The sequence below is a fragment of the Tursiops truncatus genome, chromosome 2 (assembly GCF_011762595.2).
Source record: "Tursiops truncatus isolate mTurTru1 chromosome 2, mTurTru1.mat.Y, whole genome shotgun sequence".
NCBI lineage: Eukaryota > Metazoa > Chordata > Mammalia > Artiodactyla > Delphinidae > Tursiops > Tursiops truncatus.
Window position 1 is genome coordinate 140810146 of NC_047035.1, and position 22915 is coordinate 140833060.

A 22915-nucleotide genomic window follows, 5' to 3' on the forward strand; every position below is an offset into this window, starting at 1 on the left:
AAGTCTGTGGTCAGTCATGCTCTGCTCCTTAACACCTTTTTAACTATCCACAGAGCGTGTCCCAGACCCCTTGGAAAGCAAAGCAAAGCTATAAACGCTCTCCCTAGAATAAAAGCAACACACACACAAAACACTGTGTGACATTTTAAGGGTTGTGGGGGCTCCAAGTTAAGAACTTATGATCCTGTGACATATAAGAAATATATATCTTGTCTTCCTCCATGGTTCCTGGCTCACAGCTCCTGAGCACTAAGAGCAATGCAAGCATCTTTTGTCACAGTATTTGGTCTCTTGTCCTCAGTTCTGAGTTCAGAGCCATAAAGGTGAAATGGGTATCTTATTATTCATAACAAGCTCCTTTCTGTCAAAACTGGGTTTATGTCAATGAGGTGACTTTTGTTTGCAAAGGACCTAAGGATGGGGGGGCTGGTTTCCAGGGGAACCAATCATGAATAGAGGGGAGGGGAGAGGGCTGGAGGCTGAATCAATCACCAGTGGTCAGTGATGGAAATCAATCATGCCTAATTAATAAAGCCTCCATAAAACCCTAAAAGGATGGGTTTGGAGAGCTTCCGGGTGGGTGAACATGTAGAGATTTGGGGAGAGTGGCAGACTTCAGCAGGGGCGTGGAAGCTCCGTCCTTTCCCCATACCTTGCCCTAGGTCTCTTCCACCCAGCTGTTCCTGAGTTATACCCCTTTATAATAAACTGGTAACCTAGTAAGTAAAATGTTTCTCTGAGTTCTATAAACAGCTCTAGCAAATTAATTGAACCTTAGGAGGGGGTCACTGGAACCTCTGATCTATAGCCGGTTAGTCAGAAGCACAGGTGACACCCTGGGCTTACAACTGAAGTCTGAAGTTGGGGGGATCCTGCAGGACTGAGCCCTTCACCTGTGGGATTGGATGATTCCTCCAGGCAGGCAGTGTCAGAATCGAGTTGCATCGCAGGACACCCATCTGGGGTCTGAGAAGTGCTTGGTGCTTCGGGATACCCCTCCCGCCCCCCACATGCATGTTGGAAATTGGGAGCAGAAACCTTTTAAAACTCTTACTGAGCATGAGTCACCTTACTCCCCCTCTCTGAGGGCTCCAACCAGAGTCAGTGACACTGATGGCTGTCAGACACACCCTGGGTGCAGGGGCCCGGCAGACACCTGGGGAAGGAACAACTGGCAAGACTGCGTCATGAGGCTACACCTCAGGCTGTGAAGCAGCATTGTCAGAGATGTTTTCCTTCTCTAAACAACATCTCCATTTTCAAGGAAACTGATGTTTCTAAAAGGTCATCTGGTTTGGCAGCCCTGCAGCGCCAGAGGGGAGAAAACTGAAGGCCAGAGAGGAATCTGCTCAACCAGTAGAAGCAGCACCGGATCCCTCAGTAAGCAATTACCTACTGAATGAGAAGAGCATTGGACGCGGCACCCACGGCGCTGCGGGAAGGACCACATTACCTTTGTCAGTTGCTGCTCCGAGGAAAACCCCAAACCAAACACCGTGTTGGCTCTGCTGTCGGCCCACTGCCCAAATTTCTGCGATGTTTTGGTGAAAGTCATATTGGGTGTGATTGTGCTGTTTATGATCACCTGCAGCGAAACAGCCCAAAGAGGCGACATTTAAACACTGAATTAGACACCAGAGTCACTCCTTAAAAACTCCTCTGTTGGCAAAGCTAGTAGGTAAAGCCTGCATCCCCACTGCTATAGCTGGTCCTGAGTTCTTCCTCTCCTGGCACATCCCACGCTGAGTCATATACACACAACCATGATAACAGGCAATTGCAGAGACTTAAAAACAGACAGTCAGCCTAAAATAAGATCTCACAGGTTATCAGTGGGAGAAAGGCTCTCCTAGGTAGAGAACAGTTTCCAAAACTGCTACGTATTTCCCCAAAGCTGTCGCACATCCGATTGCCCTTAATGGCCAGCCATGTCACACATCCTCTGAAGAGCCACGCTGCCGACCTTTTTAAGTGCCTGGAGCCCCCGGGGTCCAGCTCAAACCATTTAAAATTTCCATGAGCAATGGGGGCTGGCTGCTTCCCCACGGGAAAGAAAAGGTACACTCTAATTGGGATAATTTGTGGAGGGTTAATTTACAGACTAATTAGACAGGTGTGAGCTGGGTGTATGGACAGTGCAGGGACCTGGTGCGAGCTGCTGCCACCTCTCCTTGGCTTTAAAGGATGAGGGGGTGAAGAGGCTATGGGATGTGGAAGGAGAGAGTCATGGAGCACAGGCTCCCTTAACGAGAGAGGAGACCTTCTGTTGAGGGACACACCAGCACATGGTGACCTCACAAGAGGGGGAGCCAGTGGGACAAATGCCCTCACCTCTGCCGTTCTGACTTCCCGCCACTGGCCAAACCCAACCAGAAGCCAGAGGCCCCACAAGCCCACTTATGTCCTCTGCGGGTCAGCCCCTCAGGGACCAGAGCAGGGTGAAGAAGAGTAGAGGATGAACGTGGAGGTAAAAGGATGATATCCAGCACACAGTACATTCATTCATTCAACAAACACTCACTGAACATTCACCATATGCCTGGTATTCTGCTAACCAAAGACACAAAGAGGAAGGAGTCAAGATTCCTGGTCTTCAAGTTGCAGGTAGTCACGAAGAGGGTAGAGACATGTAAGTAATCACTAAACAATTGATCAGTGTTATAAAGTATCAATAACAAGCTCACTCGGCAGAAATCCTTGGCAGCCTGAATACTAAATACTAAATTACTGAAGACTAAAAAACTACTTAGATCAGCTCTTAAGCCTTACAACAAGCCTAGGAGGTATGACTACCACCTTCACTTCACAGGAGAAACTGAGTTGGCAAGTAGCAAAGCCTAGAGGTAAAACCCAGATTGTCTGACTCAAAGTCCTGTATTCTGAACTTCTGTATGACGTGCTTCTCCTGTTCTTGCCCCAGCTATGAAGCACTGATGCCTTCACTGCACTCCAGGTTGCTTTTCCTCCCTGTGCTAGTTCCTCTAATTCTCAAGACTGTGTGAGCTAAGACACTTTTATCACATGTTTTTCAGATAACTGAATGCAACAGTTAGTAAAGAGCTCTGCCTGCTGTCACCGGACACTATCAAGAAATGGAGGCAGGGCTTCCCTGGTGGCACAGTGGTTGAGAGTCCACCTGCCGATGCAGGGGACACGGGTTCGTGCCCCGGTCCGGGAAGATCCCACATGCCGTGGAGCGGCTGGGCCCGTGAGCCATGTCCGCTGAGCCTGCGCGTCCGGAGCCTGTGCTCCGCAACGGGAGAGGCCACACAGTGAGAGGCCCGCGTACCAAAAAAAAAAAAAAAGCAGCAAGACGGACAGCTGGGGCAATCAAGCCATTAAAAAGTGGTCAATCCCAGGACCCTCTTCTTTCACTTCCCACTAACATGGAAACTCTGTCCTGTGCTACCCTTGGCTCAGCCCACCAACACCAAGTCCTCCTGAGAAGTTGGGCAGATCGAAGCTTCTAAGGACACATTCCTTCTGTGAGTGTTCCTCTTGGGTTCGCAAATCATTTCTGGCTAACTGCGCTTGCACTGGAATCCACCTTATTGCCTGTTTCTCTCTGAGGCTCTGACTCATTTCTGACTTTCACCCTCCTCAAGCATGCAAGAAGAAGTGAAAGGAAGTGGACACATAGGACCTTTTGTCTACTCTGGGTCTGCTACGGTTGAGTGCCCAGCACGGTTGTGTGAATGGGAGGGATATTCTGGGGGTGGGGGCGAGGAGATGGGACCTGAGGGAGGCTTAGTTCTGGGCAGGTGAATGGAACCCGCTCTTGTGAGACTGGAGAGAATGAGGTAGGTTGAGTTTGACGGACATAAGCTACAAGCTCAATGTCACTAGGAATGTGGAAACTGCATTACCATTACTACTATATACTCACCAAATTCAAAATATGTCTGATGATACCAAGGGTGGGGGTGAGGATGTGGGGCAATGGGTGCTCTCACATATGGGCAAAATCACTTTGAAAACTAATGTGGCTTTCTCTGACAAAGTTTAAAATGCACATTCCCTACCACCCAGCAATTCCACTCCTAAGTATATATCCGAGAGAAACCTTTGCATAGGTACACAAGGAGAAATGCACAAGGATGTTCACAGTAGCAGTGTTTGCAAACATAAATGTCCACCACCAGCAGAACGGATAAATTATGGTCCTATTCATACAACGAAATACTACCTAGAAGTGAAAGTTAACCAAAGCTATAGGTATCAGCACGGATGACGACAAAAACTTAAGTTAAAAAAAGTCACAAAAGAAGACATACAGTATAGGTCTCCGTATGATTCTATTTATGTAAAAATCAAAAACAGGCATAACTAAATAATATATTTAGGGCAAGGGTCAACAATTATAGCCCTCAGGCCAAATCCTGCCTGTTTTTGTAAATAAAGTTTTATTGGTACACAGCTTCACCCATTCATGTACATATTGGCCTCTGGCCATTTCCTTGCTATTGATACAAAAGAAAAGTTGAAGAGCTGTGAAAGAGATTGTACAGCTCATAAGAAAATTACTGTCAGGCCCTTTAGAGAAAAAGTTTGCCAACCTCTGGCTTAGGGATATATACACAAGTGGCAAAAGTATAAAGAAAGGCAAGGGAATGTTTAACACAAATTTCAAGAAAGTGGTAACCTCTTGCAGGGTGGACGGCAGGTGCCTCTATTAGGGAGAGGTCCAGAAAGGGACTTCTGAAGGACTAGTAAAGGACAGACTTCCTCAGTTGGGTGTTGGGTACATGAGTATTTGCTTTGTTATCAGACATTAAATGGCACAGATAAACAGTTAAAAATAAAAAACATGCAAAGCTATAATAAAGCTGTCTGGGAGACGAATCCCCCGTGTGAGCAGAAGCTTGTGAAAAGGGAAGGCGGTGCCCTGTGCATGGGGACACTGGAAAACTGTGTTGGGGGCAGAGGAAGTGGCTGGACCTGTGGTTTCTGGCCTCAGGTAAGCGGGGGGAGGCTCAGCAGACTCTGGGGTTACAGGAGTGGAGGATGTCACCCAGCAAGAGGGGACAGAGTTTCAAGGGAAGAGGCCTGGGTAGAAAATGACTTTAGAAGCACGAAGGCAGGGCCTGAGGAGTGAAGGCATACAGAAGGGACAGTCAGGAGGGAACAAGGAAGAATGAGGCCTTGGGTGTGGAGAGAAAGGGCACGCGTGGGTGTTCGATGAAGCAGACGGACTCAGCAGGACCAGAACTGGTGCCTCCCTGGGGACTTGGGAAGGCCGGGTGGGGGGGGGGGGCAGGGGAGCACCCTTAGAAAGTGAAGCTCAGAAGGATGAAGGGGCTGCTTTAAAGCACAACCTTTAATATGGGCTCCCGACCCTTATGCCCACCCCCTTCCTCTTTTTTGTGAATTCTCTCTGAAACATTCATGGAGAAAAAAGAAAAAGAGACTCCCCAGTAAAAGACTCAGTTCCTGCAGATCACTGGAACCCACTTCTCACACAATGCACAGAGCACATGCAACCAAGAGGTACCTGGAAGAAGCAAAAAGCTAAGCTCCTCCAGTCCCTAGTGCAGCTCCGGCTTCAGAGGAAGCTGGAGGCAGGCCCCCTGGTTCCTATTCAGGGCAAGTCCCCAAATCCACGGAGATGGAAGTCAGAATGCAGAAGAGGCTGGGGATGTTACAGCAATTAAAAGACTTGTTGCCTGCTTCCAGAAAAGGTATTAATAGATGCTTTTATTCTTGTTTTTTAAAACCATAGTCAGGGAAGAAGAGAAACTGACATTCATCGAAAATCCTACTGTGTGCTGAGAACCTTCCATATGTCTGCTCCTTTAACAGAAGGTGCTCTGTATTTATCCAAAAGGGGAAACTAAGGACTTCGCTGGAGGTCCAGTGGTTAGGACTTCACCTTCCAATGCAGGGGGTGTGGGTTTTATCCCTGGCTGGGGAGCTAAGATCCCACGTGTCTCATGGCCAAGAAACCAAAACATAAAACAGAAACGATACTGTAACAAATTCAATAAAGACTTTAAAAATGGTCCACATCAATGAAGTGAGAGAGTGGCATGACATTTACACACCACCAAACAAATGTAAAATAGATAGCTAGTGGGAAGCAGCTGCATAGCACGGGGAGACCAGCTGGGTGCTTTGGGACCACCTAGAGGGGTGGGATAGGGAGGGTGGGAGGGAGACGCAAGAGGGAGGATATATGCGGATATATGTATATGTATAGCTGATTCACTTTGTTATACAGCAGAAACTAACACACCATTGTAAAGCAATTATACTCCAATTAAGATGTTAAGAAAAAAAGTCCACATCAAAAAACAAAAACCAAACAATGACCAAAAAAAAAAAAGAGGAAACTATACTGATGGGTGGAGGAGGGGACCCTGACTGTGTTCTTGAAAGCAATTTCACATTCCCAGACAAAACACCAAACAAGTCAGAGTTTCAGAGGCTTATATCCTCCAAACCGTTGTGATTAGGCAGAACACAGAGGGTGCTGCTAAATATCTGTAGAATGGATGACCTCTAAAGTCTCTTCCAAGATAGGCTTCTGTGATCCTATAAATAACTGAGAACCCAGGGCAGGGGAGCCATCCAGAGCACCCGGGAGAAGCACCTGCTCCAGGCAGGTCTTGTCCACAGGTGCAGGCAATTCCTCACGAGGATGGCAATGATTAACTCAGTCTGTAAAGAGTGCCAACAGCACAATGAAATCAAGTGCTGCGACGGCTCAATTCACAAATGCTCTGGAAATGGAGTTGGCTGTTCCGCACAAAAACTCACCATCAGTCACACGGCCGTTGGTTGCGGCTGTCGGTGACGTGATGGCTCCCATCAGCGCTCTGGGAAGCTGGGAGACCCCTCATGTGGCTCCCACCTGTCCATGCACAGGGCTGACCCTGGGTGACATTCGGAGGTTTTGGTCCTGGTTCCCTCTTGGCGGTGATCCTACTCTTGCCCACTGTCCCGCTGCGGACACGGCACACCTCCTGCAGGCCTGGAGAGGATGTGGCCAGGCCTGACCTCGTCACCCACCCATGTCTATGGCGTGGCCCACTCTAGCTTGATGCTGAGACTCCAAAGATGGGCCAGGCCCGTTCCTCGAAGAGCACAGTCTCCTGGTAGCCGCCCCCCCCCCCACAGACATGGATCCACAGAACCTCCAGGCAATGCTGGAGCTACGCACCACAGTATTCCCACCCACGTATGTCTTGAGCAGCAGCTGCGACTGACACATGAAATACTTTCCTTGGAAGAAGGAAGAAAAGGTCTGCACACAGATTTTTCCTACGATGAGCAGCACCAAAGGCTCTCAGGGGAAGATGAGGGCTTCCCCGCATCCTTCCCCAAGTAGAGCACGACCAACGCTCGGACGGGGCAGAGGAGCTTGCCATGCCCGGTGTGGAACGACAGCTGCTAAAGCTGCTGGCTGCGCCTCCTCCCTTCACGGGGGGCCCATGCTCTGTGGGCTGCCCGCGGTGGACTCAGCGGCTGAGTCCACTGTGGTCTTTGCTCGCAACCACCTCCAAGTCCCTTCCACACCAGCAACCTGTTCCTGAAGCACATCTACTCCTTCACTTGGGAGGGGCAGAGCAGGCTTTCCCTTCCAGACCGCAGCAGCCTCCCGCCTTGGGAGGGACAGCTGGCCCAGAAGCACCAAGCAGAAGATGTGACATGGCCAGGCCAGGAGAGAGAGGCAGGACCGGGGGTCCTAGAACTGCCCAAGGTCAGAGGTGTAGCCAAGACACCACCCCAAAGGCTAAAAGCATCTGACCATCTGTCATCTTAGTTCCTTTAACATTTGGAATCAAAGGCCTAAAACAAAGTGGGGTTGTCCCAACGTGGTGGAAGGCAAGGATGAGGATCCAGAGGCAGGGGTGGGATGCAGAGGGGCAGCGGACAAGGGCCCTGGGACAGCGCGGCACTGGCATCAGGTCAGCAGATGGCGCCCTACTCCAGCCCCTAGGGAGGAAGGAGATCCATCTGGATTATTGGGGCAGGGCAGAAGCTGGGGCTGGGGGGATCAGGAACTCAGCCGTGGGTGGGGAGGAGGAAGGCGCAGAAGACCGGGCAGTGTCAAGAGCTGCTACCACTCTGGGGAAATCACCATCTGGGGGTCCTTCTCCATGTCTCACCTGACCTGTGGAGCAGCTGGAGGCAGAGGATCTGACCTAGACCCGGCCTGTTGGTTTTGCACATTGTTGCTGAGCAGCTCCAGGCAAGGTCCAGCTGAGCTGAGGAGGCCTGGGGACCACTGTCTGGTATTCTGTGCTCCAGTTCTCAGGGCAGGACAGTTGCCACCCACCCGCGGCCCCAAGTGCCAGGCACAGGGACTAAACCACTAAGGCTGGTCCCTACCCACTCCCCTGGGCCTTATGCTCTGTCACAGGACACTCCCTTTCGCTGAACGAGGCCCCGTCACAGTGCCTGTGCCCCGCTAGTAAGGCAGGAACTCTGGGTGGGCTCCTGGAATGCCAGGTGGTGTGGTGCTTAGGAGGCGTGGCCAGAGGGCCGCAGGCTCCATTGCTGGATTCCAGTGGCACCCCACAGCCTAGGTTCCCAATTCCCACTTTTTAAGTGACTCCATAACTTGATGGATCCCCCGCACTGAGCCGGAACTAGCTCTATTCTTCAGCCGGCGGATAGCCCACCCTCCTCCACCCACCTGATTTCTCAGAGCTAGCTCGTTTGGCTCGGACCCCACCACTGTCACAGACTTCAGGAGCTGCAGACCCGTACAACGCTGACACATTGACAAATTACTCAAAGCCCAGCTAATAGGACTAAAGCGCTTCCTCTAAGGAAGTGCATTTTATCTGTATTTAAATACAGATAAAATGCACTTCATCTGTATTTAAGCCCACTCTGTCCTGGGATAACTCAACTGACAGAAGTGCAAACCCATCTCAAGGGATGGCGGATGAACTCACAGAATCTACAGATAAAAGAAAGCAAGTCGGCTTGATTCACCACTGCTAGCAGAACATCCTGGCAAGAGGTGAGAAGATTCCAGCTCAAAAGCACAGAGAAGGAAAGTGGTAATACAACCGCCAGATCACCATGTCTCCCAGAGGAAAAGAAATAATAAAGGCATCTCTCAGATAGTCAATCCTCAGACACAAGGTGCCCATCTACTATGCGCCAGGCACTTCTACCCTTCCTGAGCACTCATCAGAACCCTGGTCAGCGGAGGCTTCCCACGCCTCCTGCTCTGTGGTTGTGGGGTTGTGGAGGGAGAAGCCCACAGCCAGGCCCCATTCCTCTACCCAGCCCTGACCCAACTCCCCAGGAACGCTGACCTAGGGGCAGACTGCAGGCGAGAGGAGGCCAGTCAGAAGGCTACTGCAACAGTCTGAGCAAGACTGTACCAGGACAAGAGTTATGGCCTTGAAACAAAGCATTAGGTATAAACGTGACACACTTCAAAGGCAGATTCATTCTACCAACTAAAAAGGGAATGACTGTGCTTTTCCATTTCCTTCTTTCTTTCCTCCCTTCCTCCCTCCCTCCCTTCCTTCCTCCCTCCCTTCCTTCCTTCCAGCAACAAGTGACTGGGAAGTGAAAATGGAGAGGTGGTTTAGAGGGCAAATAGGGGAATTCAGCTTCAGATACACTGAATTTCAGGTGAGAGCAGATTATCCATGTAAAAATGTCCATCAGGATGAACACAGATTAAAGACAGAAAAGAAACTATAAAGCATCAAGTCTACTTTTCTTTTCTTTTGTAAACTTGGTGATACGTCTACTGATAATCCTTCTTTATTCTGCTCCCATCATAATGTGGCAAAAATACTGAGGAAGACAGCAGAATAATGAAAACACCAGGAAAAAAATTATCTCAAGAAATACTCCAAAACCATTGAATAAAATTCAACTCCCATGCCTAATAACACCAAAACCAGACTAGTTACAATACCCAGTGCTGTCGGGGGTGCAACAAACTGGCATTCTCATACATGCTGGAAGACAGAACTCTTCGGAAAGCCGTTTGGTAATAACCATCAAGAGCCATAAAGCGCTAATATCTTGACCTATAACATTACTTCCATAAATCTATCCTAAGGAAATATCCGAAAAGCAATAGGCATGATGACCAAATGAGGTTATCTGTTTCATGAAGACGCTCATTATCTATAATAGTAAAAAACTGGAAGCCACTTCAGTAGCTAACCATAAGGGGAGAGATTAAGGACATTATAGGTCCTTGGTGGAATTATTAAAGTAGCATTAAAATGCTAGTTATAAAGACAGCGTGCTAACAGGGAAATTTTTTTTAATTGGCCATAATTTTAAATGAAAAAAGAAAAAAGCGGGATCTGTGATTATAAAGACATGATAACAATAACATCTCTGTTAAGGTGGCGGGTTTTGGGGTGCACCCTTTTCCCCCCACTTTTCAAATGTATCCTATTGCTTTTGATGAAAATAAGTGACTTCAAGTGAGCCGGCGAGATGGTACCTTGGCTCCGTCCACACTGATGATCCGATAGCTGTTCCTTGTGACATCGTAGAAGTAGGAGACTGTGACGGCCTGCTTGCTCGCAGGCACCCAGTTCTTCTTGGTGTTGGGGTCGATCTGGAAAACGTGGGCTCGGGTGGTGAAGATGGGCTGTTCTCTGCAAGAGGAGAGATGGGCGAATGAGTTGATGGAACTTTATGTATAATTTATGATTATACAACTAAGCCACCTAAGATTTTAATCATTTATGGAGAAAGATACATAAGCCTGAGAACAATTAAAATAAAAAAAGGGAAGAGAGGAGAAAAAAAGAGACACCAGCGGAGTAGTTACTGAAACCCAACACCCTGAGGCTGCGGGGCAATTGGCCTAATGAGAAATTTGCTTAAAAGGCAACTCCCAATCCAAGAACATGGTATATCTCTCCATCGGTTTGTATCATCTTTAATTTCTTTCATCAGTGTCTTATAATTTTCTGCATACAGGTCTTTTGTCTCCTTAGGTAGGTTTATTCCTAGATATTTTCTTCTTTTTGTTGCAATGGTAAATGGGAGTGTTTTCTTAATTTCACTTTCAGATTTTTCATCATTAGTGTATAGGAATGCCAGAGATTTCTGTGCATTAATTTTGTATCCTGCAACTTTACCAAATTCATTGATTAACTCTAGTAGTTTTCTGGTAGCATCTTTAGGATTCTCTATGTATAGTATCATGTCATCAGCAAACAGTGACAGCTTTACTTCTTCTTTTCCGATTTGGATTCCTTTTACCATAATTCAAAAAGAGTCATGTACCAAAATGTTCATTGCAGCTCTATTTACAATAGCCAGGACATGGAAGCAACCTAAGTGTCTACTGACAGATGAATGGATAAAGAAGATGTGGCACATATATACAATGGAATATTACTCAGTCATAAAAAGAAATGAAACCGAGTTATTTGTAGTGAGGTGGATGGACCTAGAGTCTGTCACACAGAGTGAAGTAAGTCAGAAGGAGAAAAACAAATACCATATGCTAACATATATTTATGGAATCTAAAAAAAAAAAAAAGGTCATGAAGAACCTAGAGGTAAGACAGGAATAAAGACACAGACCTACTAGAGAATGGACTTGAGGATATGGGGAGGGGGAAGGGTGAGCTGTGACAAAGTGAGAGAGTGGCATGGACATATATACACTACCAAATGTAAAACACATAGCTAGTGGGAAGCAGCCGCATAGCACAGGGAGATCAGCTTGGTGGTTTGTGACCGCCTAGAGGGGTGGGATAGGGAGGGTGGGAGGGAGGGAGACGCAAGAGGGAAGAGATATGGGAACATATGTATATGTATAACTGATTCACTTTGTTATAAAGCAGAAACTAACACACCATTGTAAAGCAATTATAATCCAATAAAGATGTTTTAAAAAAAAGAAGGCAACTCCCGGTGCGGTGTTTTTGCATCTCCGTCAAGTGTCCTATTCTTTTTCTGACATCCTGTTGGCATTTTTAGGATTTTGCAACAAATTCACTGGGGAGCGGGGAGGATTACGCAACAGTTTTAGGATTTTGCAAACCATTTGTGACTTCATATTATATTTCTACTAAATACTTCTCAGATTTGCAGCATTTTATGATGCATTCATTTATAACTGACCGAGCCTTAAAGTTTTATGTTTCCAACTTATAAATCTTTGGGTTTTATGTAATGTTCATCAAATCTCTCTCTTTTGTTATTCTTGCCTCTGTATTGTTGTTGCTTTTTCACTCACATGCCTGTAAATTCTTCATGCGATTATTAACCGAATTAGCACAGTATCTATGTTTCTTTCTGTTGAGTGAGGAATTAATTAGATCTTGACAATAAGCACTAATAAGGCAGGTGGATAAAAATTGTAATGGATTTCACTGCATTTCATATTTTAAGGTATCTACTTCACAGAGTAACACAAAATAAATCATAGACTCATTACAAAATATAATTTTTTTTAATATAATTATTTTTGAAGAAAGGGTCTTCAGGCAAACTGGCTCGAAAATCCTTTTAAGTGGTCCAAAATAAGACAAAATGGGTGGGGGGAAGCCAGCAGGATGTGAAAATAATCCCATCATTCATAAAATACTATAGATTTAATAAGCACTTATTAGAGGTACAAAATTAAATCAAAATCAGAAAAATTAAAATTTTTTAATCCTCATAATGTCAAAGAGATGACATAAGAGGACACCCAAGCGGAAACAAAAAATAAAATCAAAAGGAAAAGTGAATTTTAAGTGTTCCCGTCTCTCGATGGAGTGGTTTTAGGTAAAGCTGTCTTTCAACCCATCCTGGCTAGAGAAGGCTCATTAAAGAGAGAAACTTTTTCCTAGAAAAGCAAATTACTATTTATTTGAGCCTCATGCAAGGAATACTGAATAACACCATGAATACTGGCATCAACCATCAATTGTGGATGTAGATAAACGCAGAAACGTTTTCATGACTATTTCTCTGAATCAATAAAAGCCCAGGGCATGCTCTTCCTGCTACCTCAATGCAGCTGTTTCTAGAATCCAGCCTTCCAGACAGACACAGCCCAGCATTCCTAGCCCCCTGAAGCTTCCCTTCTAGGTCCCAGGAGCTGGGCAAGAGCCCCTGGGGTGTGGATCACTAAGCCGTTTGTCTTCCCTCAACAGTGACCAAGTTCACCCACCCACTCAATTCTAAATCAACACCCTTCCAGCCGCAGGGTAACAGCTGTAGAAACAAAAGGAATATTCTCACTGTAATTTCCTGCATCTGTTGTTGAGAGGGGCCAGCCCGTGGGGGAACGTGTGTGCCTGTGAATACCAGCCCTCCTAATCAATCCACGTGGGGAAGCCTGACATCTGCATCCCCCAGCTGTGCTACTGCAGCCCTGGCACCATGTTTTGCTAATCATCCAAGTACAGCACCATAAAAGAAAGCACTTGCTCACATGGAATTCTTCTGCATATTTAAGAGGAGGGAGCAATTGAAAGGGCAGGAATACAGAAGAGGTTTTTAAAAGAACCGAATTATGCAATGTGTACAAATATTGAATCATTACGTAGTGCACTTGAAACAAAATAATGTTAATATGTCAATTATATCTCAATTTAAAAAAAAGAATTGAATTATGCTAAAATCTCTGCCTCTCTTTTACAGAGCACTATGAGCTGGGCAGGGACCCATGGTCACCCAGGAGCCCTCCCAGGGGAAGGAGCCAGACTTTCGGTTCTTCCCTTGTGTCCTCCACACCGGGGAAGAGGGACTGGGTCTAGGTTTTAGGACCTTTAGACCAGTGTTTCCTCAACCTCTGAGAGGAATTAGCTGGGTCATTTAGTAAAAATACAAATTCCTGGGCCCCAATCTATCCCGGCAGGAACCTGGCTGTCCAGGGATGGGACCTGGGTAGCTCTATTTTTAACAAGAGCTACAGGTGATTTTTATCCTCTAGGAATCTGGGGAGATACTCACATTAGACATTATCAGACACTCTAGAAATAATGGAAGAAGTCACCCCTACAGCTGTCATCTCTCCTCCAGAATGACGGAAACGACTCCAAGACATCCTTCCACAGCGTGAAGGGGACAACAGAGGGACAGAGAACAGGATCTTTGGGTGCAAAGGCTGGAGAGGCAGAGGTGCTCTGGTCAGGACAGACAGCAGCCTGTGGTGGTCAAGCAGCGACCTTCTGAAAGTGCTCTGTGTGCCTGAGGCCTACAGGAGCGAGGGAGTGAGGAAAGCAAGGTGGAGAGGGACGGTGGGGGAGGGACAGGGAGACGAGAGAAGCTGGTAGAGATTTCTGACCACGGATAAGCCAAAGCCACAAGTCATCTGCTTGGCATGATTCAGGTCAAGGTGAGCATGCAGACAAGAAGGACCCCATCTCCAAATCTGTCCGCTCAGCTCTGGGGATGGAGTGACGCCATGGCGGGACCCCAACCAGAAATGCAAGGACGTTGGGAGACACGGTTGGCTCAGCTGGCCATACCCTCAGTGGCTGCAGCCCTGGTCCCGTGGTCAGGCCTCTGCAGGGGAAGTGGTTGCTCCAGCGTGGAGACAGCACAGTGACCCAGGAAGGGAGACCCACAGACCCCATGCTGAGGGTGGGCACTACGGGAAGAGCCACAGACCTTCTGAGGTCAAAGACCTGCGATCCTCAGGCCTGGGGACCTGGAGGCCAGCTTGGCACAGCTTTGGGTCCAGAAAACTACCCACAGTACTGGGATTTCCATGTGAATAACCAAGTCCTTGGCCACTGGAGAGTTCTATTTTATTCTTCTAAAATTCAAAAATCGAATGGTATTTAAAGAAAAAGAAAAAAAGAGGGGGGATGGAAAGAAAAGCCAGTTAATATTTAGCTGATATTTAGTTTAAAGCCAACTAATATTTACTGAGTATTTACCATCTGCCAGGCTTCACATATGAGCTCTCATTTAAGATCCCAATGATCCTATGGGGATCCAGGTGGGGAAACGGGGCTCAGAGAGGCCAAGGACCTTGGCCTTGGGTTACACAGTTAGTAAGTGGCAGATCTGAGCTTTGAAGTCAGTTCTAAGCGACACAGACAACCCCCCCCCTTAGCCATTATACTCTCTTCCTAAAATAATACCTGTCTGTAGTAGGCAGTTCTGATGTGACTCCTGGGATCCCCTGTGTAATCCCCTCCCTGTGAGCATGGGTGGGACCTGTGACTTGCTTTTAACCAACAGAATATGGTGAAGGTGACAGGAGGTCACTTTGAGCAAGTGACAGAGGACTGTGACTTCTGTCTTGCTAGCAGACTCCCTTGACTGACTCTCTTGCTGGCTTTGCTGAAGCAAGTTGCCATTTTGGGGAGGACCATCCCACAGCAACTCCAGCCAGAGAGGGTGACCTTCAGCCAGAGAAAAACGGAGGCCCTTAGTCCAATATCCTTGAGGAACTGAAATTCTGCCAACAACTGCTTAGAAGCTTATCTGTCCACACTCGAGCCTTCAGATGAGACCCCACTCCTGGCTGACACCTTGATGACACCTCCTAAGAGACCCTGAAGCAGAGGACCTAGCTAAGCCATTCCCAGACTTCTGACTCACAGAAATGTGTTTTTTTGTTTGTTTTTGTTTTTCTGTGAGTAGGAATCAGGTCTCCTATTTTTTTAATTAACAGTTTTTCAATAGATAATATGTGAACATGGTACAAAATTTCTATGACACCAAAGGGCATACAGTGAAAGGCACAACTCTCTCCTGTCTCTATGCCTTCAGTTCTCTCCAGAGGAAACACTTATGTAGTTTTTGAATATATCTTTCTAGATGTACTTTATAAATATCTACTGGCACTTATGGGAAGTGCTTGAAGTAACCTAAAATTTGTCTCTGAAATCTTGGCCTTCAGCCTGCTTTCAAACCCATTGCCTATAAATTCCCTTTCAGGTCATAACCACTCTGCTTTCAAAACCAGGTAAAGGCAATGCAGATATATTTTATCCTTTTTTTTTATTGCCAAAAGGGGTTATAATGATGAGAGCAGACCCACATATTTTGATTTAGACTACAGCCCTCTAACCCGTTAATTCTTTGCTTCAACAATTGTCCAGGATATACACAGAAATGTGTTTTGTTTTAAGCTACTAAATTTGTAGCACTTGATTACACAATGATAGGTAACTAACATATTGACCTTCACAGAAAATTTACTGCACCCCAAGCAGACTGTATATGTTCTCAGAGGGTTAAAACCCTCTGGACAGAGCTGTGAGTGGGCAGCACTCTCCACGTAGAAAACTGAAGGTCACAGGGTGATTTCAGGCAACGTGGACAGCAAATCTTTACATCTTTATGAGCAAAATCAGAGAACAAACCTCACCACAAAATACAGAAAAGCAGACCCCAACTCTGAAAGAGCACCTTGCCCTACCTGAGAAACTAAAAGAGCTGGAACTAGGACACAGAAGTCAGTTCCTGGAAGTGTGCAAATCAGTATAAATAGAAAAATTCAAGAGAAGCAGAACTTTCCAAGCCAAGAGGGCACCTTTCCTTCCCAGCAGGGAAAAGCTGAAGAGAGTGTGTATCAGAGAACAGAAATTACCTTCATACCCAATTTTATTCTCCTTTCTTTGGTGTTTGATGCTTAGGGAGTATATTTCAAATATACTCCCATTCCTTCTTCAGTGCTTTAAATAGAAAGCAGATGTTTCCGGATGGCAAAACGTTTCTTTAGGCAGACAATAACAACCTACCGTTCCCTTGCATAGTCTTTTTAGAGCTGAATAAACACCAATTGTTGCTCACTGAACACATTTTGGAACCTGACAGTAATTGTCCCCAAGAATAATTAGACACTGTGAAACAGACATATGCCTGGAATATGAAAAACACTCGGCAGACAGACCACTCCCCCTTTGAACGATTCCTGGCTCCATGTGAAATGATTCTGCAAAGAACTGGCATGACTACTTTTTGCAGAAAAAATAAAATAAAAATGATAGTTTAATTTATGATAATCCCTCACTTGCAAGGTTCACCAGGCTTTTCCTGACAGGAACCTGTAAAACCTCATGATTCTTATTATTCCTGCTTCTACCTGCTTTGAATTAAAACAAACCGTTCAGACATTACCTTACAGACATTTAGACATGTTTCAGAGTCTCAGAGGATGCCCTAATGAGCTTACCTGGCTTGACTCTTGAATCCTTCCACACACCATGCATACAGCACAAGAGAAAGGAGCAGCCCCAAGCTCGATGGGCGTGGCACTGCCCACCCGGCTTCAAAGACCTTCCCTGGCTCTATGCCCCACAGGACCAGCTCCAAGTGCATCAGAATGATCCACAGACCCCTGAGCACCTGTCCCTGTCCCCTCACCACACAGGCTCTGCTGCTTTTCTGCTAGCTCTTCCAAAGCACCTGCATTTTCACATGACCATGCACACGCCCTTCACTGGGGCTAAAATATCCTTCCCCCCTGACTCGCCAGAAAGGCTCCCACTAGTCCTTTGAGTTCTACCATAGCATCTTTTCTTCTTCTTTTTTTTAAACTTGGGCAAGGTAGTTATCTTTCTCTCTCTCTCTCTTTTTTTTTTTTTAATATTTATTTATTTGGCTGTGCCAGTTCTTAGTTGCAGCACGTGGGACCTTCACTGCCTCAGGCGGGATCTTTAGTTGCAGCCTGCTTGATCTTTTAGTTGCGGCATGTGGGATCTAGTTCCCTGAACAGGGATCAAACCCAGGCCCCCTGCATTGGGACCACGGAGTCTTAGCCACTGGACCACCAGGGAAGTCCCCTACCATAGCACCTTGAGACGTCTAATTTGTGCTCTCAGGATGCAGGCCCTGGACTGAGCACCTGTCACGAGGGAACAGAAGCATGGGCGCATCAGGCTGTCAGCCCTCATTCTAGATGCTCAACAGGCCCCTAGTTGGCAGGGTCAAATCCCTGAGCCTAGGAAAAAGATCTGGGGGAAAAAGGAGATAATGGACAAAAGGTTTAGCACAATTCTTTCATGCAAAGAATCTACCAAACTCACAAGTATACTGTAGTTCTACTTTCACACAAAAGCCCCATAATAAAGTTACCATTATTTGCAGATAATAGTATCACACATCTAGAACACCTAAGAAAATCAATTGAAAAAGTGAATAGGAATAATGAAATCCAGTAAGGTGACTAGGTACAAAATTACTAACAAAAAAATAACATCAATAGCCTTTCTATATATACAAACAACCAGAGAGACAATATAATAGATTTTAAAAGATCCCATCTAGAGTAGCAGCCAAAAAGATACAATTTCTAGGAATCAATTTAAAAAGTAAGCAAGATCTGCACAGAAAAAGTAAAGATAACTTCTCAGGCATACAAAAGAAAACTTTAATAAATAAGACATCCTGTTCTTAAATGAGAAAAGTAATATACGCAGATGTCAATTACCCCTAAATACATACATACATTTAACAAAATACAAATATCAACAGAATTATTTTTAGAGCTAGACAGGGTTATTCATGTGGAAAACTCAACATGAGAGGACAGCCAAGAAAATTCTGAAGATGAAGAGCAATGAGGAGGTTTAGCCATAATGTAGGCAGATATTGAAATGTATTATTATAAAGTTACAGCAAATGAAATGAAGAGCTATGAGCAAAGAAATAGACAGACTAATGGAACAGACAGAATCTAGAAGCAGAAGTCCAAGGAATTAAGTATATGATGTAGGCAGTATTACCCATCAGTGGGGACACAGAAACCATTCCATAAACCCTGTTAGAACAATGGACCAGCAACTCCCTGGGGAAAACCTGCACCTGCTGGACCTTAGCCAGAAGTCCATCTCCTTGTCTGGTCTGAGCCCCTTGAAGGGGGTCACAGCAGACCCATTCTATTGAAGTGATTTCCATCTGCCCCAAAACTGCCCAGATTAACAGAGCTGATAAGTGAGAGATATCACATAAGTCACATTTGTCACAAATCTTCGTACTCCACTGACTAGGGATTCCCTTTTTGGGTCACATTTACATCACGGAACAGAATGAGGAAAGTACCCCTGATGAACACTGACAGGCTTTCTTGATGACACTACCTTTATCATAGAGGGCTTGACAGTTTTTCAGGAGCTCTCAACCCACGTTCTCCTGCGGGTTTCCTGTGATGTGGGTTTGCATAAGTTCTGGGACTGGTTCACAGGCTGAGGGCTGCCCCAGAGGGCCCATGAGGTCCATTGCCATGTGCTTTGGAAAAGGGTCCGTACTCTTCAAAAGGGGTGGTGGGCCCAGAGCAGTGGGTGAGGATCCCAGTGGTCGGGGAGGGGAGAGGCAGAATTTCAGAAAAGCAAATCTGTGATGGAAGGCAAGTATTTGTATGGGGTGGGTGAGGGGCTTCTCTGAGGATGCAGGATAGGTAAACATATGATGGGAAGATGAGACCAAGGACGGGATCAAGGAAGAAAATAACACTCACCAGCAACACTGCAAGACCATCTCGTGTTCAAACAGCACCCTTCTACTCCTGCACAGAAATTCCTCCCCCTCCTCCAAACGTCCCCCTCTACCCCGGGCCCAGAGTCCAGCAAATCTGGGTTTAGCAGGTGAGGGGAAAATGACTCTGCAGACATGAGAGGTATATTCAGAGACTGGCAAGTATTATTTGTGGCTACAGGAGTGGGTGGCAAGAGATGAGGCCTGGGGAATTCCCATGGCTAAGACTCCATGCTCCCAATGCAGGGGTCCCAGGTTTGATCCCTGGTCGGGGAACCAGATACCACATGCACGACGCAACTAAGAGTCTGCATGTCGCAACTGAAAGATCCTGCATGCCGCAACAAAGACCCGGTGCAGCCTAAATAAATAAATAGGTTTAAAAGAAGAGATGAGGCCTGAGGGTGGACTGAAGCCAGATAGCCATGGATTCTGAAAGACACACTAAGGAAATTGGTCTTTATCTTGGGGGCCACCGTCTCCAACTGTGCTCAGTGGAAAATTTATGTCAAAGCTATTTTCTCTTCCAAATACAGTCTAAGAAATATATATGTAGGAAAAATGTTAAATGCACTTGGGTAGTTGTTCTCATAATTATGGGATATCATCATTAAGAGATTGTGTTCTCTACTCAAGACTGCTGGGTCACAGGTGATGCACCAATGCCCGTCTTTTGAGTTGCACATGGGCATGTCACCTGCACTTACAAACCAGCCACCGAATCAACAGGCACCTTCTATGCATGATATTTCATCTACGGAAGGTATCCTAGGATTTCAACATACATTTGTGATTTTACTCTATATGTGGTCTATTGAACATTTATACTAAAAAAGGTCATTCCACCTGAATCTATGGTGATAAATGGGAGTCTTAAAACAAAAAGCAGAGTTTTATGATTCACCTGCTAGGAACACCAAAAGCCAAGAACCAGAAAACATCCAAGTGATGATTTCTAAAAAGTCAGGTGGCAAGCGGCCAAGTCATAACGATTAACGATTCCTGGGACGGCTAATTCAAGAGAGTGCAAAATATTGCCGAAGGAGCAGTCTGTGTTCTTCCTTTTGCTGTAACACATCTGTGCACATAGATTTTCCTGTTACACTGCAATGCAAACAAAATAGAGAAGATTTTATTCTGCGTCTGCGATGAGGGTATGACTTGGCAACATCATTCCTAATTAAGCAGATATGATTTTCTTATAAGACTGGAAAAATAATGTTCTCAATTTTAAATGTTGAGGGCTTTTGTATTCATCTACAGTAAACATAAAATGGGGGGAATGGGGAGTGACTGGTAACAGGTTCTGGGTTTCCTTGAGGAGGGAAAAATGTTCTAAAATTAGACTGTGTTGATGATTGTACAAGCTCTGAATATAGTAAAAAGAAATCAATGAATTGTATATTTTATATAAGTAAACTTGTACGGTGCATGAGTTTTATCTCAGTAAAGCTGGTTTTTTTAAAGATCAAGTGTAGAAAAGGATAAGAGGGAAAAAGACCCAAGTTTTCTGGCTTGGGCAGTTGAGAGGAAACGTGAGTCATGACGAGTGGACCTTGCCTGTGGACCATCTGTAAGAGATGTTAGAAAGCAAATGGGGGACTTCCCCGGTGGTCCAGCAGTTAAGATTCCACGCTGCCAATGCAGGGGGCCTGGGTTCGATCCCTGGTCAGGGAACTAGATCCTGCATGCCACAACTAAAGATCCCGAGTGCCGCAACTAAGACCCGGCGCAGCCAAATAAATGAATAATTTTTTTTTTTTTAAAAAAGAAGGCAAATGGGACCCCTTTTCAGGGTGACTCTTCAAGGTTAGAAGACTAGACTGGGGAACCCACTGCAGCAGCTGAGCAGAAATCACAGGTGGATGAAACCACGCAGGGTGAGTACACAGGCAGAGAGGAGGAGAGGGACAACCCAGCTGGGGGACACCCAGGACAGGGGTAGGAAGAGGACCCACCCTTAGAGATGAAGGACAGGGGTCAGGAAAGCAGCAGGGGAGCCAGGAAAGAGCAGGGGAACTCAAGAGTCCTCAGGGTCATTCAGGCTGACAGAGCTTTCCAAAAATCCAGTTGGCTTCGTATCATATTGGAAGCCACCATGTAGCCCAACCTTTATCGGGAAAGGAAAACAAAGTGATGGACATATGAAATATATACCAAAACGACTTAACAGTCCTTATTTCGCGTCAGGAACATAAGAGGGTTTGGGTTTGATTCTAGTTCCTTTCTTGGCTCTTTTTACCTGTCAGAGACAAAGCTGAAGAAGAGGAGGGAGGCTCCACAAAATCATGCTGCTTCTCTTTGTTGAGAGTAAGTGGGGGGCGTGGTGGTGGGACGGCGGGGACTTCCCTGGTGGCACAGTAGTTAAGAATCCACCTGACAATGCGGAGGACATGGGTTCGAGCCCTGATCCGGGAAGATCCCACATGCCACAGAGCAACTAAGCCCGTGCACCACAACTACTGAGCCTGCGCTCTAGAGCCTGCAAGCCACAACTAATGAAGCTCACATGCCTAGAGCCCGTGCTCTGCAACAAGAGAAGCCACCGCAATGAGAAGCCCGAGCACCGTAACGAAGAGTAGCCCCCGCTCGCCACAACTAGAGAAAGCCCATGCACAGCAACCAAGACCCAACGCAGCCAAAAAATAAATAGTAAATAAACTTATAAATAAATTTATTAAAAAAAAAAAGAGTAACGGGGAGACTAGTTCAGACTGTGGAACAGTACATGCTCCCTAGGAGGACCTGATCATCTGTGTAACCTTGGCCAAGTCCCTTCCCTCAACATTAACAGAACCACCTCAAGGGACTGTTTAGATTAAATGTGATAATATATGCAAAGTGCTTTCTTTCTTTCCTTTTTTTTTTTTTTTTTAACGTTTTGGCCACACTGCACAGCATGTGGGATCTTAGTTCCCTGACCAGGGATTGAACCCATGCCCCCCGCATTGGAAGCACCGAGTCTTAACCACTGGACCGCCAGGGAGGTCCTGCAAAGTGCTTTTTTGTTAGTTATAGCAGCCAGTTAAAGGAATATTATGATAATATATTAATTACACGCGTGAGACATCACTGCAGGGAAGACAATCCCCTTTTCCACCTTAGACAGCTCAATATGCCCAAAGAGACCTAGCTCTCTCTCCCTGTTATCATCAGCAAATTAAACAAAAGAGAATCTTCAAAAAGAATAACTGTGCACTTTCACAATTAAAAAAAAAAAATTTTATAGCTTAAAAAATTTAGAAGTCTGGGATTTATTTTTTCCTTTACTGGCAAATTAGTACTAACTATGGCAAACTGGTTTTGTGGTTCATTTTTGTCTTTTGGGTTCCTGGGTAGCAGCAAGGGGGATCCTAGTACCAGTTCTAGAAACCAACTGCGGTTAAGTATATAGCTTACCACTCTGAATTTGGGTTCAGGGGGAAAAAGTTCTTTTTGTTTTCCTAGGAACCACTCGTGTAAAACTAGAATCGCATGGTGTGAAGAGTCTGGTAACTTGCTAAGTCAATTGCAAAAGGTGTAAAATACAAAACCAAAGGTG

At 45.8% G+C, this 22915-nt stretch overlaps 1 protein-coding gene across 3 annotated transcripts in view; it reads right to left on the minus strand.

Moving 5' to 3' along the window:
• The window catches only part of HOMER2 (homer scaffold protein 2), a 93217-nt gene that overhangs the window by 33064 nt on the left and 37238 nt on the right, over positions 1-22915 (minus strand). For all 3 annotated transcript variants that reach the window (XM_033852203.2, XM_073801441.1, XM_033852204.2), the window contains exons 2-3: positions 10433-10589; positions 1454-1585 (exon numbers count right to left, since the gene is read on the minus strand). In XM_033852203.2, coding sequence (XP_033708094.1) covers positions 1454-1585; positions 10433-10589 — 289 coding nt within the window. The remainder of the gene's footprint in view (positions 1-1453; positions 1586-10432; positions 10590-22915) is intronic.